Source organism: Homalodisca vitripennis, chromosome 3 (assembly GCF_021130785.1).
Source record: "Homalodisca vitripennis isolate AUS2020 chromosome 3, UT_GWSS_2.1, whole genome shotgun sequence".
NCBI classification, from domain to species: domain Eukaryota; kingdom Metazoa; phylum Arthropoda; class Insecta; order Hemiptera; family Cicadellidae; genus Homalodisca; species Homalodisca vitripennis.
The window spans coordinates 12,896,771-12,910,893 of NC_060209.1; the positions used below are offsets into that span (position 1 = coordinate 12,896,771).

Consider the following 14,123-nt stretch of genomic DNA (forward strand, 5'->3'; position numbering starts at 1 on the left):
ATACACTCACGAGATAAATCATAGTCGCACAAAGATGATCCAGTCTCCTGATCTACCTTTGATTTAAAAAGTTTTTTGGGACTCTTAAGAGTGGAACCGTTTCGATAGGTACCCATGAAATATCTAGAAATTTTCTCCAAAATACCATTTTATTTTATTGAATAGGTCCACTGGTTTCAGTAACAATTTTTTGGACCAGTGTGGAGGATTCTAAAGTCAAAACCCTTACTTATTCAGTAATAAATGATGATGCTCTATGTAGTTCAGAAATAATGTAAATAGGACCAATTTTAGATTCATATTATCAGTGTTCATAGTATACAGTTTCAGATAACCCTAGAACTGATAAGTCATATATTACTCATTCACAACCTTTTTCCGATTGACGTTGCTTGACGACCGTTCAAAACATTTCTAAGAAATATGCGCAAATCAATTCTTTGACTTATTGGCTACGACTATAACAATGAATACATAGAGAACTGTTATTGCACCATCACCAGTAATTTAAGAAACCAAAGTTCCTTGCCACTTAGCCAGCTGACTGTTTTATTTAATTGCTGCCTCTCGGCTGCACTACAGACAACATTATTCTGATGTGGAGGTTAGTTCATTATCGGTAGTCAGAATAATTAACAGAGGTTATAATAATTCTTGTTGGGTATAATTATGAACCACCGCCTGTTGGTTTTCGTGGTGATTCCAGTGTATCCAGCCTGACATTCCCCAGATTTTCACGCCCAAAATGGGTTGGTAATCCTTCCTGAGCCAGAAACGATAACTGAAAATTAATTTACTGCACGGAATGTAGATACTCAATTTGTCCTCCCAATTAATTCCCAGGCCTACTGAAATTTTTTAAATTTTTGTACAAACTTTGTACAGGACTTGCCAATATGAGAAACAAAAGGTGAAATAAAAACAATTCTATAGGATAAGAAAATTAAAGGATATAACCCTTATGGAACTGGAAAAAATCATTGCTATATTGAATATGGGCTGTCAGAAAGAAAAATATTGAAGACTACAGCAGTAAAAAGAAAAATAGGGTAATGAACCTGTATTCAAATACCATGTCAATAAATAGATTTCAAATAATCAGTTTTATTTCACGTCAGCTCAAAAGAAAAATTACCGGTAATCCACCCAAGCTATGACCCATGACACAAAAAAAGAGATTTTAATGATTACATTAATAACTAAAGAAAATTTTGTGCCTGGTGAACATTTCAATCGTCTTTGTAAAACTCTTGCCGAGATTGAAACAAAACTTGATGCAAATTCGCTGATCCGTTCTTTCTGCAATTTTCAGCAGTACGCAAATGCGACAAACAGAAAAAACACGTGAGACATAAAAACACACACAATGTGCGCAACGCAAGGTGTTCAGCCAGAAACTACGGCATTCAGGTAGTTTGTGAGGGACTACTAGTTCGTACCCTCCAGAGACCGCTCTGGCGCGAAGATATAAACAATCAGATACTTTTCGGACAAACCTCGTAGTGTAAAGGTGAAGGGTGAAACTCCATAATTAAAAACATCAGTTATTTCAAATAAATTTAATTCAGTGAAGGCATCATGCACAACATATCTGCCATGTTATTGTTCAATATGATAGGAATGTGCAAGCAGACTTGTAATTAATTGCAAACTGTTTAAACTTATCAGTTGTTAAGATTTTTGTAAACATAGTCCAGTACAAACGTGTCATTATATTTTTAACAGTATATCAAAAACATTTGTTTTCTTAAAATTGCAATTTTTAATTTTAGAGGAGAAATAATGATACTCTTGCACACCATAATTTAACTAGTAAGGCAGACATATTGTGTTGTCTCAGACAGTAACAAGATGTAATATACTCATATATGTATATATAAAATTTACACTTTCAGGAAAAATTAATAAATATGCGATATTGGTTTACAAAATTTGCTTTTATTTTATAAGCTTAGTCGCTAGATTTAATTTAATATTACACTATATTGTTTTATCGAGTAGGAGCAGAGCATCTTTGATTCAAGCTTTATTATTAAACAGGTTCAAGACGCGGTTTTACAATACATGTACACAAAACGTGAATAACTTAACATGCACAAATTCAAAACGGTTACCGATTTTCTTGTTAGGATAAATAAAAACAAACTGTCTTGTGCTTTAATTCTGGCCACACCATGTGAAAGAAACATCAAATCATTAAAATTACATAGATGAGGTAGACTTTTTTATAAATTATTCAATAAAAATGCAAATGGCCCAGAAAAAATATTAAATGTATGACTTTATATTCAAACAACAAGGGAATATAACAAAAACAACGCTTTGGCACCATTTAAATTTATTTATATTCCTATAGCTGTAGTGCGGTATTCAAACTAGTTGTAAAATTGTACATTCATGCTCAAAAATTCATTTCCGTAATTAGGAACATGATGTATTGTATACTAAACGTTGTAAGTACACTAAACAAAACAAAAAACACACGGTTTAACTTACACTTGATTTAAAATGTTCTGCATGTATATAAAAAATAGAAATTATTGAAGAATATACAGTTTCAAAAGAAACAAAACCGATGAACAGTACGGTTCACAAGTCTTATCTCCTCGGAATGGTATCGCTAGCAGTACAATTGCTGCGCCGCACTGCTCAGTGGATGGCTATCAACCCTGACTCCAGTAGCTTTTGGATTTTCGCCGCTATCTCAGGGTTCTTAAGGTGACTAAAAAAAAAAACACAAAGAAACCAGTTGAGTACAAATAGTATATATGCACGCACTTACATTGTAAATCCTTGAGCAAATAATTTTTTATTTAATGAACGGAATAAAATGCATTAAAAGTAACAAATTATTTTAACTTAACCTTAAGAATATCAAATAAAATCAAAATAACTTTTAATCATTAATTTGCACATTTGTACATCAAATAGTGTCAATTTAACGAAAAAAGTAGTCAAATTACTATATATAATTATAATGTAAAGTTTATAATTTAATTTTTAACAGACACCTACCAAGTATTAAACAGTATGCACTTACTATTACAAAAATTATTAAGATCTTAAGGGAAAGTACTCTTTTCTAAAGAATATAAGTTAAACCTACCAAAAACCACATTGTTAAGCTAAACTTGAAGTTATTGTTTACAAATGTTACAGCTGTACATTTAACCACCTTATAAAATTAATATATAACAAAACGTGTTATTTATAAACTTCAGGCTGTTATGAAGGCAGCAATACCAAATACTTTTATAAAAAATATTTTTTATGAATTTCTAAACGCTTGCAAAACATAAAATTGTGCCCTGCCACTAAAGAAACTGCAGGATCTTGAGTTCAGGAGGATTGAGAGAAATTAAGATGAAAACAGATGGGACACAGATAAAACTATTTCCCGGTATTCGGACTGGAGCGGACTGCGTTATCGCAGGAACGGTAGAAAACAGGAAACGATGACGTTCATGCGACCTAGTGGTCAGAGTGTGCGATACCAACATATGGACAACCTTGACAATGACTTTGTTAGGAACACAAGACTTGAAATGGCAATGACTGACGAAGGGGTAATCCAATATATATATAAATGGAGGAGTCAAATGTGTGGTGAAAACTAACGACTCACGTGTTTATGTCTGTCAATGAACAACAATTGTGCATAAACGTCACATCATACGTACTCGTGAACACAAAAACCTTGCCCATCTAGATTCTAGATCTAGGATGACACTAAAAAAGAATAAAAATGTATTCGTACACATTATAAAACAATTTAAGCATATCAAGGCTTTTTCTTTCTCTGTAAATTATAGTATCATGTCCAATTTTCAAGCCTTACAGACATCCTGTAATACCCTCTAGTCTTATCAACAGCTTCACCTGAAGAGTGACAAAACACAGTTCAACTGAACAATGCTTTAGAAAAAAATTGAATACACTAAATTTTCTCATCTCACCAGGTAAATTTGACTTAGCAGTATAAAATATCAGAAATGAGGTACTCACTCCTGAAGGGCTTTAGGATCACTCTGCATTTGTTCCAGTATTAACCTCATCGCAGGGTCTCGTAGAATCGCCTGCACCTCCGGATCACCCATGGCCCTTTTCCGCACCTCTTCTGGGTTAGAGTTGGCGGCCACGGAACATGACCGGTAGCCTTCCAACGCCTCCTGCGACACACAAAGCACATTTTGAGTATCAAAACATTAAGACTAGTGTATCTCAACATTCTAGAAATATTATTTTACAGTAGGTTTAGAAACGTACAAAATAAATTAACTACACTGAGAATTTTGACACGAATCGGATTAAGGGAACGGAAATAAATGTTCAGGTTCAGATTTCTTCACGTTACTGCTACGACACTACATCAATAGTTGCAAACTCATAAACAAATTCACTTCAGTTAACATGAATCATAAGTTAATTATTTTCTTAGCCAACTTGTACTTTAAGATAATAGATAGCTCGGTAACTAACATTATAAATTTTCTCAATAAACACATTTATTGCATATTAATTCAGTACAAATTATAAATCCAGAAGTATTTACAAGACGCCTCTGAAGTTTTGGTTTTATTTACAGCAAAATAAAGAAAATTTGTAGAATTACACTGTTGGCATTGTTCTGCGAGTTGCACATTTGAACTCACAACAAAAAAACATATTTAAATGATATCGTTTTACGTACCATTGGGTAATAAGATTAATAGCGATTACAGCTAGTAAATGTTTGCAATATTCTATCTTCCAGTATATAAATCAGTTGCTTATCACAAAAATTCTACGAACTCTAAAAACTTACTGAGGAGTCGAGCTTCACAATTATGATTTTCTTAAATTTTAATACATAAAACAAAGACTAAAATACGTTTTATATTACGTTTTAAGTATCTTACAAGTTTAATTTAATAACTTAAATACTATTAAATTAGGTACTTTTGAAACACTCTGTACAAGACATTTTACACATTTCCATGAATAAGGGATAAATTTTCCTTAGAATCTGAGAAAATATATATTTTTTTAGATCACATGGTTAACAAATACACTAGGGAAGAACAAGTTCGGAGTGAAATACCTGGTTATTCGGGTCAATTTCTAGGGCTTTCTGGTACGCTGTAATGGCTTTGCTCTGTTGTTGCATTCCCTGCAGTATCTTCCCTTTTCTAATCCAGCCCTTGATGAACTTAGGGTCTAACTTGACGCACTCATCACAGTCCTTCAGACCGAGGTCAAAGGCTGCCAACTTGGTGTAACAGGCAGCTCGGTTACTGTAGTATTTTGGATCGTCTGGGTTCCGCCTGATTGCTTCTGTATAATATTTTACCGCTTCGGCATAGTCGCCTGCAGAACAAGAATACAAACATTAATCTTTTTAACCCTTTGTGATGGTCATTAAAATATATACCAATTTGTCTATCTGGTAGTGTTTCATTTTTCATTTTTTTAATTTACATGGTAAAAATACACCATTGTAGTTTTTAAACTACTCATTGTATAAACTATGCTTTGTGTTACCTTTATAATCTATAATTTTATACTTAAAAAAAAAAATTATTTTGTAATTTTAAAACAAAAATCCTCAGCTAATATACATTTTGATGCTGTTGGTGCAACAAAATGATATTTGTTTTATTGCATAAAAGCTCCTTAACTTATTTCTTTTTTGTAACACTTTGTCTATCCAAAAAAAATGTGTTAAAAATAACATTTATCACAAACAAGCAGGCAAACTGTTGACTCTTCATACTGGATGTCAAATCATCATTAAGTAGATCAAATGATGATCATTTAGTAGATTTGTAGTAGGTTTTTTTATATTGTTACTTTTCAAACCACTTGTACTTGAAGTCATTATTTGAAAAATAAACAAAACCTAACAAAAATAAATAGTACTAAACGAATAATTATTCAAAACTGTTTTCAACTCTTTAAAAAAACTGAAGCCTAGTCCAATCTACTTTCAAGAATTAGTTTTTTAAACAATCAATCGCGACGGGCAATCGAAATCTCCTGACAAATATATACTTTTTTGTATGTTCTTGATAAAAATTGTCAAAGTTTATCTAGTAAACAGAAGGAATTGTTAATATTGTAATCAAATGTACAATAAATAGTTAAAATTTAAAAATTTGCATGAAACTAGTAGTAAACTGGAATAGGAATTAATATAAACTGTGCTGAAATTCAATTCAGAATCCCATGGGTTTAAAAAATTTATGCAGTAAGTTGATCAATTTTACATTGGATTCATTAATAAATAATAAAATTAGTAGATCAATGATTTATTCAAACCAGTATTTTGCAATATATTTTAGCCTAGGTTTGATTTTATTCAAAGCCCGTTATAAGAAGTAGTCACTTCTGTCGGTCAGTCCTGCTACTGCCTTTCCATTTCCCCCCTCCCCTCCATGCAACAAGACATACATCCATGGCTTGCCAAAAGAAGTAGTCACTTCAAAACTCTATAGAAATGATCATATATACTAACCTTTCTTAAAGAGATCGTTTCCTTTCTCCTTTGCTTCCTCGGCTTTTGCAGGGTCGATGTATGCTCTCCTTTCTTCTTCTTTGATCTTTGTTTCCAATTGAGATATTACTGTTTTTACTTCTGGCGTTCTATGTTCGGACATTGACTTCTCGTAAAAGACTTTCGCTTGTTTCCAATCCTGTTGTGAAACAAAACACAGTTTTAGTGTACGATTTAGATACAGTGAACTATATCTTCATATACCAGTCACTCTTTAATCTAGAATAGTTACATTTTTCCTACATATTTTAATGTTAGTATTAATTTTCCTCCCATAAAAGCAAATGGAAAGAATACTGAACCCTCATCTAAATGCCTCCTTAAATGGTAAAGCATAACATTTCAATCTCTTTGTGCCATTTTATAACATTTCAATCTCTTTGTGCCATTTTGAACCCAAATATATGAAAATACCATACTGAAAACTTTTCAACTGATGATGCTTCAAAAAGATTAAAAACTTATTAAGTGAGAGAAACACTCCTATGTATTATAATAAATACTAAACATTTTTACATATATATTATAAACTAAATTTATGTATTAAGAAAATTAAAACAAATTTCAAGTTTTTTAGAAGTGACGTTTATTTAAAGTTACATCACATTTGGGAAATAAACAGTTAGTTAATTGGCTATTACGAAGTATTCAAGGAAGTACATAATAGGAAATAAATTGTATTAATAAATAGTTTTTCTTTACACAGAATATGAGAGCAAAACAAAAATTGATTGAAAATGGACCTACCTCCAATTTTCTGTAGCAGTTCCCGATTCTGGAAAAGGCTTTGGCAATAAGCTTGTAATCTGCTCTATTCTCTCTACCCACTTCCACAGCCTTCTCGCACTGTTCAATACATCTCTTATAATCCTTCTGCTCGAAATATACAGCTGCAACAGGTTCTTCCATTACACCACAGTATTCCAAACTTATAACTAACATTTTAACTTACAACCCTACTTTTTGATAGAAATCTTTATAATATAGATACAAGGTGTGTTTGTTAAGGAAGTACCATTTTTATATATTTAAAAAGTCCAGTAAACTTTGTGTAACAATCTTATTTTTGTGTGAAAGTCCACACTTAAACATAACTACTTTTCTACATAATTGACATAAATAAAAAGGCACTTATCAAATCTAAAACAATCTTTGTATACTGTCTTCATAAGCGATTCCCATCTAATTTAACAGCGACTGCAGTGCGATCATTTTGACACTTGCTAGATAAATAACATATGGTACGCTGAATTGAAGCTGTCTGGGGAGTTATAAAATTGTTCCTAGCAACGTGCTGTGCAATTTCAATTGTAAAATTTGTTTATTTTCACTTTATCAATAAATTTCCACACAAAATCATTAGTGATCATTGAGGGTCATCCACTTTGTTACTCATCATGAACATTCTTTTGATCATCTTTAAAAGGTTTTACCCATTTAAACGCCATTTTATCACTCATAGTGATTTGTCCACACACTCAAAATTCTGACAGTGAATTTCAACTGCTTTCATACTTCTAGCACTAAGAAAACAAATGACAGCACGTACTTCATACTGTTGGTGGGATTTTTAATTGACAGGGGCATTTAAAATATGCATCAACAGGTGTAAAAATGGTTTGATATTTTGTCGAAATTGTATCCGTGCCTTGCTAACAGCTGAAGGTAGACAGTGTGCAAGCATACAACACAATTCACAGCGTTGCAGCAACGGAATTGCATAACGGTACTTACATAAAAAACACACAACATATTTAGATGATCTAAGAATTCCTTTATCCATTGGTGACAACTTGAAAACACAAAAAGCAAGCAAAGAATAACATTCTAATTTCAGGATTTACAGAGGTTAGGAAAAAATGGCTATTTCAATCCATTGCCACGCTACTTTTTTATAGCCATTTAGCTCACCAGAAACTCATATTCTTTCATGATTTGACTAGTTTTAAAAACTTATTGCAATAGCTTGATTTCTATAGCAATGTGGTAATTGCAATTTGGTATAGTTATGAAACTTTACCACATTACATGTTTTAAATTGGATATAAACAGTTCAGCCAGCTCGAAAAAAGTAGGTAGATTTTGTGACAGCTTAATATTATTAATTTATTATCATTAGATTTTAAAATACTAAATATCTCAAAAATGGTTTAAGAGAAAAAAATCGTTTATAACCAAAAATACAGGAAATATTATAACCATTCCAGAACATGATTAACAAAATTTTTTCTCTAGGTTTATAAATAATGGAGTTGTGAATTTTGTTAAAAGTTTGAACATAAGTTATATTGAAATGGAATTGGAGTACCTAGCTGGACAACGAATCTACCCAAGGTATCTTAACAAATAAGATAAATTTTTGTACCACAGTTCAACTTGTTTCGGATTTGGACAGTTATCGTTTCCACAAGCCGCATTATGTAACTTATATAAGCTTTTGAACGGGATTTAGACGATGTGGTTTTAGGCTCTGGGGGTTACGTTTGGTAAAGTTATGCAGATATTCACAATAAGTGCATGAGAACAATAAAATTGAACATAAAAGGAAAAACATGTATACTAATTAAATACATGTAGGACCAAGTAAAATATATAAATATGTCACCTCAAACATTATTTTTAAGAAACAGAATTATTCCTATTGTTCACCAATGATCTAGATAAACAAAATTTAAATTTTACTGCAGCAAAAATGTGTTATTTTAATAGCATCACTCATTTTATGTTTTCTATAAGACTAGAGAAAGTAAATAATTATTCTAATTATATTAAATCATTAGTCAAATTTGTGGGTTACTAACTACATATTTCAATCCACTAAAAGGCTAGCACATGTACCACACTAATTGTACTCACCGGCTATATTATTCAGGTACGTTATTTCACACGGATCGAGTTCCACGGCTTTGTTATAATGTTCGAGTGCCTTTTCGAAATCTTTCTTCTTATATGCAGCATTTCCTAGTTCTTTTTGTTCTTGTGCCTGAAAAATTCCAAAACTGTATTGAGACAACAGCTCATCTGTTATTAGGGGTACACTTGATAAGATATTCCATCAAAATCACTTAAATATGTCCTCCTGATACAACAAAATTATTGTTAAATAAATCTACAAGATGCCGATGTTATGTTTAATGCAACTCACTTAAGAGTTTGATTTTTAAATACATGTTTGGGAAACGTGTAAAAAATTATACATAGTAGAAAGATAACATTAAAATTATGATTTTGAATGATAAATGCCTTATTTTAACCCATTACAAGCGAAAGGTACAGCGAATGTATCGTACAGCTCAGTGGAACGAAGGCCGAAAGATACACACGCTGGGTTTATCAATACACATTGTATTTCTTGACATTGCAGCTAGAATGTGTTAGGATGATGTTAGCTAAATTTTGTGTTTTGTTGTTTACTCAGTAATTAAGTTAAATTAGTTTTGTTTTAAAATAAACGTGAGTAATAGACTTCGGTTTCCTGTTTATTAGTTCAGATTTATTTACCTACAAAATGTACTAATGACAATGGAGCTTTGAATACAGTTGAACAGTTGTCTGCCAGATAGTACCATAGCACTGAACAAGCTATAAAATCTTCCATTTTGTAATTCCTGTTCCTGGTTTAACTAGCACAAGTGCATGTAATATAATTTTTTCTTTTACTGTAACCAGCTGATGTCACAAGTACAACACTCACGATGAAAGCTAAATATTGTTGATCGAGGTTAATGGTCTACAAACTACGGCCTGCGGTCAGTCAGCAAAAATTATTTTCCGTCACAGTAATAACAAAGCAACGATAGATCTCTGTGAGTGAGAAATTCACGCTACCTAGGTTGACACAACTATTAGTTAGAACTTATCTTATAAATTAATAATATTTATAATGGTATTTCCTACATACGTTATTAATCTATTAGTTTGTTTAATTAAATACATACCATGGCTAAATACTCAAATGTTGAGATTCAGTTTCTTGCACTATTTCCAATAAGCAAATTAATTGGCAATATACGGTGAAGAATAAAACAGTAGAAAAGGGAAGAAAGTAGAGTATCGATTATATACTGTCGTCTATCAGAGCACTACACTAACTAGTGGTCCAGTGTTGTGACGCACACTCTTAATGTTTCTTGTAAAGACTGAACCAGGCAGCTTGAAGCCTGGGGTGGGGAGGATGAAAGTCTACAACTTGACCTTCAACCTACCACAAATAATAGTTTACCCATCTCATGACTCAACTGCGTACAGAAGTGTCACTGAACAATGCAATTATCTTGAAATAACTGATAGTGACAAACTAGCCATGGCTCGAGCTAGGTGGCTCGGTTTGTAGCAGAAGTGAATCATTGGTGCCAAACAAAGGCCAAAAGCCTGATCTAGTTTTAATTTCTCAATTTCAGTATCAAAATTCAGAACATTTGTACAACAGATGCATGGCATTGCATAAAGATTAAAAAAACAAAATGCAAGTAAAAGTATTTGTAAAAGTATGATAATTTGTTGATTAGGTTAACATTTATGGTTTTTCAATCACAAAGTTAAATAAAACCACGTTTTAAATATCAGTTAATTTGCATACTACCGAAAAGGTCATCAGCAAATAGACGCAGCATGGCGAAGCACAACATAAATATAAAAATACTAACTGCAAGAAATATTTTATTTACATAAGTTTGATAAATTAGGTTATCTATTTACCGTTTTTAAAACACAAAGTAAGGCAAAAACAAGTTTGTGTGTAGATGTGCACATGTTAGAAATCCCATTTTAATATAAATTATTGCGAGGTAATATCTATTAAAATATTGCAACTATTATCAAAATAGATTTTTAATAGCAGTCACAAAAACACTAAAGGTCAAGTTTTCAGGGACATTTATATCATCTTAACTTCTTTAAAAAAATTTTTTATTCTACGGGACAAACTATAAACATGACTTATGTCTATGAAAGAGTTGGACCAAACCTGTTTTTGCTGGGGTGTGAGGGAGGGATCCTCTGTGGGTGGGGGTGGAGTGGGCGTTGACTTAGTGGGTGGAGGAGTTGATCTGTTAGGTGGATCCACATCCATGGGAGAAGTATCATCATTCTCGGCAGACAAATTTAAGCCGAGGAGCACACTAAGGATTGTGATCATTCTGGGGTCGTTAAATCTGTCACTGTAATCAAATACAATTATTTTACTTTTCTTTACATAACATATTTAGCGTAAATATGTCCGGATAAGGAACAAGACGAAACCTAAAGAAATGTTGACTAAGGTGGTGGATGTTTCAGGGGAAATCAAATGGGAGGAGAAAGAGATTTTGAAGACGTGGAAAGAGTATTTTAAGGAACTACTGGAAGGAACAGAAAATGAAGAGGAAAGAAGAGATATGACAGAGGAGACAGAAGATGAAGAGGAATTTAGTATGTGCGAATTGGAAAAAGCGGTTAAAGAGATGAAAGAGGGGAAATCTGCGGGAATAGACGAGCTGACGGCTGAGATGATAAAGGCGGCGGGTCCATTAGGAATGCAATGGTTGTACAGAGTGATGAGAGTGATTTGGAAGGAAAAGAAGATACCAGAAGACTGGAAAATGGGAATAATAGTGCAGATTTTTAAGAAAGGCAATAAGCAAAAATGCGAGAATGACAGGGGAATAACTTTGTTGTGCCATACACAAAAAATGTATGAAAAAATACTGTTGCAGAAAATTAGACCAGTACTGGAAGAAACAGGAAGAGAGGAGCAATGTGGTTTTAGGAAAGGTAGGTCAACGGTGGATGCTATTTTTGTGATGAGACAAGTGTTAGAAAAGAGGTGGGAATATGGAAAAGATACAATGGTAGCTTTTATAGACCTACAGAAGGCATATGATAAGGTACTGAGAGAAAGGATATGGGAGAGTATGAGAAAGAGAGGATTGCGTGAGGGAATAGTAGAAAGAATAAAGAACCTGTACGGCATATGTAAAAACAGGGTAAGAATTGAAGAAAAATATACGGAAACTTTTAAAACAGAGAGAGGAGTAAGGCAGGGAAGCATATTGTCACCCTTCCTTTTCAATATTATAATGGATGAAATTATTCTAGAAGTACAAGGAAACAGAGGAGCAGAAGAACTTAAGACAATAGCATATGCGGATGACATAATGATATGGGAAAATAGGGAAGAAGAGTTAGAACGAGAGTTGAACAAATGGGCAAAAGTGGCGAAGAAATATGGTTTAGAGATGAACATACAAAAATGTAAAGTAATGAAAGTAGAGAGAAGGGAAGGAAATAACAAAGACGTGTTAGTTGAAGGAAAAAGACTTGAAAAGGTGAAGGAATTCTGTTATTTAGGAAGTATCATAACAGATAGGGGTCACAATAAGAGAAGAGATAGGAAACAGAATATGGAAGAGTGGAAAGTTTTCAATATGGTGAAGAAGATTGTGTGGAGTTGGAACATTGGGAAAGAATCAAAAGTATTGATGTATAAATCTTATTTCCAACCAATTTTATTATATGGAGCAGAGACGTGGACTAAAAATGATTTAAGCAGATTGCAAGCTGCAGAAATGGGATTTTTAAGAGGGATAGAGAAGACTACAAGAAGAGATAGAATAAGGAACGAAATAACCAGAGAAAGATTGAAGGTAGTTTCACTGCAAGAGACAATGGAAGGAAGAAGAATACAGTGGATGGGGCATGTGAAGAGGATGGGAGATAATAGAATGCCTAGAATAGCACTGGAGAAGGAGGAAGGAGGAAGAAGACCAAGAGGAAGACCGAGAGGAAGATGGGAGGACCAAGTGTGGAAAGACATGGAGAGAAGGGGACTACAGAAAATACAGGTGGAGGAAGAGGAGACCTGGAATGATAGACAAAAGTGGAGGAGGCTGTGTACGACGACCCGTGATAACGGAAACGTCTGATGATAATGATGATGATGATGATGATTTAGCGTAAAGATACAGACTGTTGTCCGTCTAACAGAAAGCTATAAATGTTTTCATAATTCTTTGGAACGATTAAATAATTTCATATAGCTATTGTATCCCAGAACCCGATTTAAAAAAGCAGAGTTTAATACGATTTTAAATCCAAGTTATTAAGTTGCTACTTAGACATTCATTATATTCAATTGACATTTTCTTAGTTATATAATTATATCCACTATCAAAGTTTTATTGGTACAACTGAACATTTCTACATATTTTCTATATAAGCTATTTGAAATACACAGGGACCCAAAACTCTCTACCAATTTTTCATGTATTATCACTAGACTTAAAGACATTAAAACATTTTTAACTCAATAAATACAAAAAAAAATAGCCATTTTGCTTTTTCTCTATAAAACGTTTTAAATTTGAGAAAGGCTTTTTGTAATAAGTTAAAGTTTGTATATAGCTTTATAATCTAAAGATGTAATCACAGAAAAATATTAAAAGCTTAATTTCCAAAATGGCACAATTAATGTTATTAATTGCTGGCTCTTTAATATTTGGTGTTTGCTCTTAAGATAATACAAGAATAGAATAATTACAAGTAATACAAACAGGCGCATGGTCAAAAGTATAACTAAAATACAAGCGGTGCAGTGTGTACTGCATGTATTGTC

At 32.8% G+C, this 14,123-nt stretch overlaps 1 protein-coding gene across 1 annotated transcript in view; it reads right to left on the minus strand.

Annotated features, from left to right (window-relative positions):
- Nucleotides 1-1,544: 1,544 nt before the first annotated feature.
- LOC124356585 (stress-induced-phosphoprotein 1) overlaps nucleotides 1,545-14,123 on the minus strand; it is a 42,440-nt gene continuing 29,861 nt past the window's right edge. Inside the window, exons 5-11 of the mRNA XM_046807671.1 lie at nucleotides 11,499-11,691; nucleotides 9,389-9,515; nucleotides 7,280-7,422; nucleotides 6,494-6,671; nucleotides 5,081-5,346; nucleotides 4,006-4,169; nucleotides 1,545-2,722 (exon numbers count right to left, since the gene is read on the minus strand). Coding sequence (XP_046663627.1) covers nucleotides 2,650-2,722; nucleotides 4,006-4,169; nucleotides 5,081-5,346; nucleotides 6,494-6,671; nucleotides 7,280-7,422; nucleotides 9,389-9,515; nucleotides 11,499-11,691 — 1,144 coding nt within the window. The 3' untranslated portion in view covers nucleotides 1,545-2,649. The remainder of the gene's footprint in view (nucleotides 2,723-4,005; nucleotides 4,170-5,080; nucleotides 5,347-6,493; nucleotides 6,672-7,279; nucleotides 7,423-9,388; nucleotides 9,516-11,498; nucleotides 11,692-14,123) is intronic.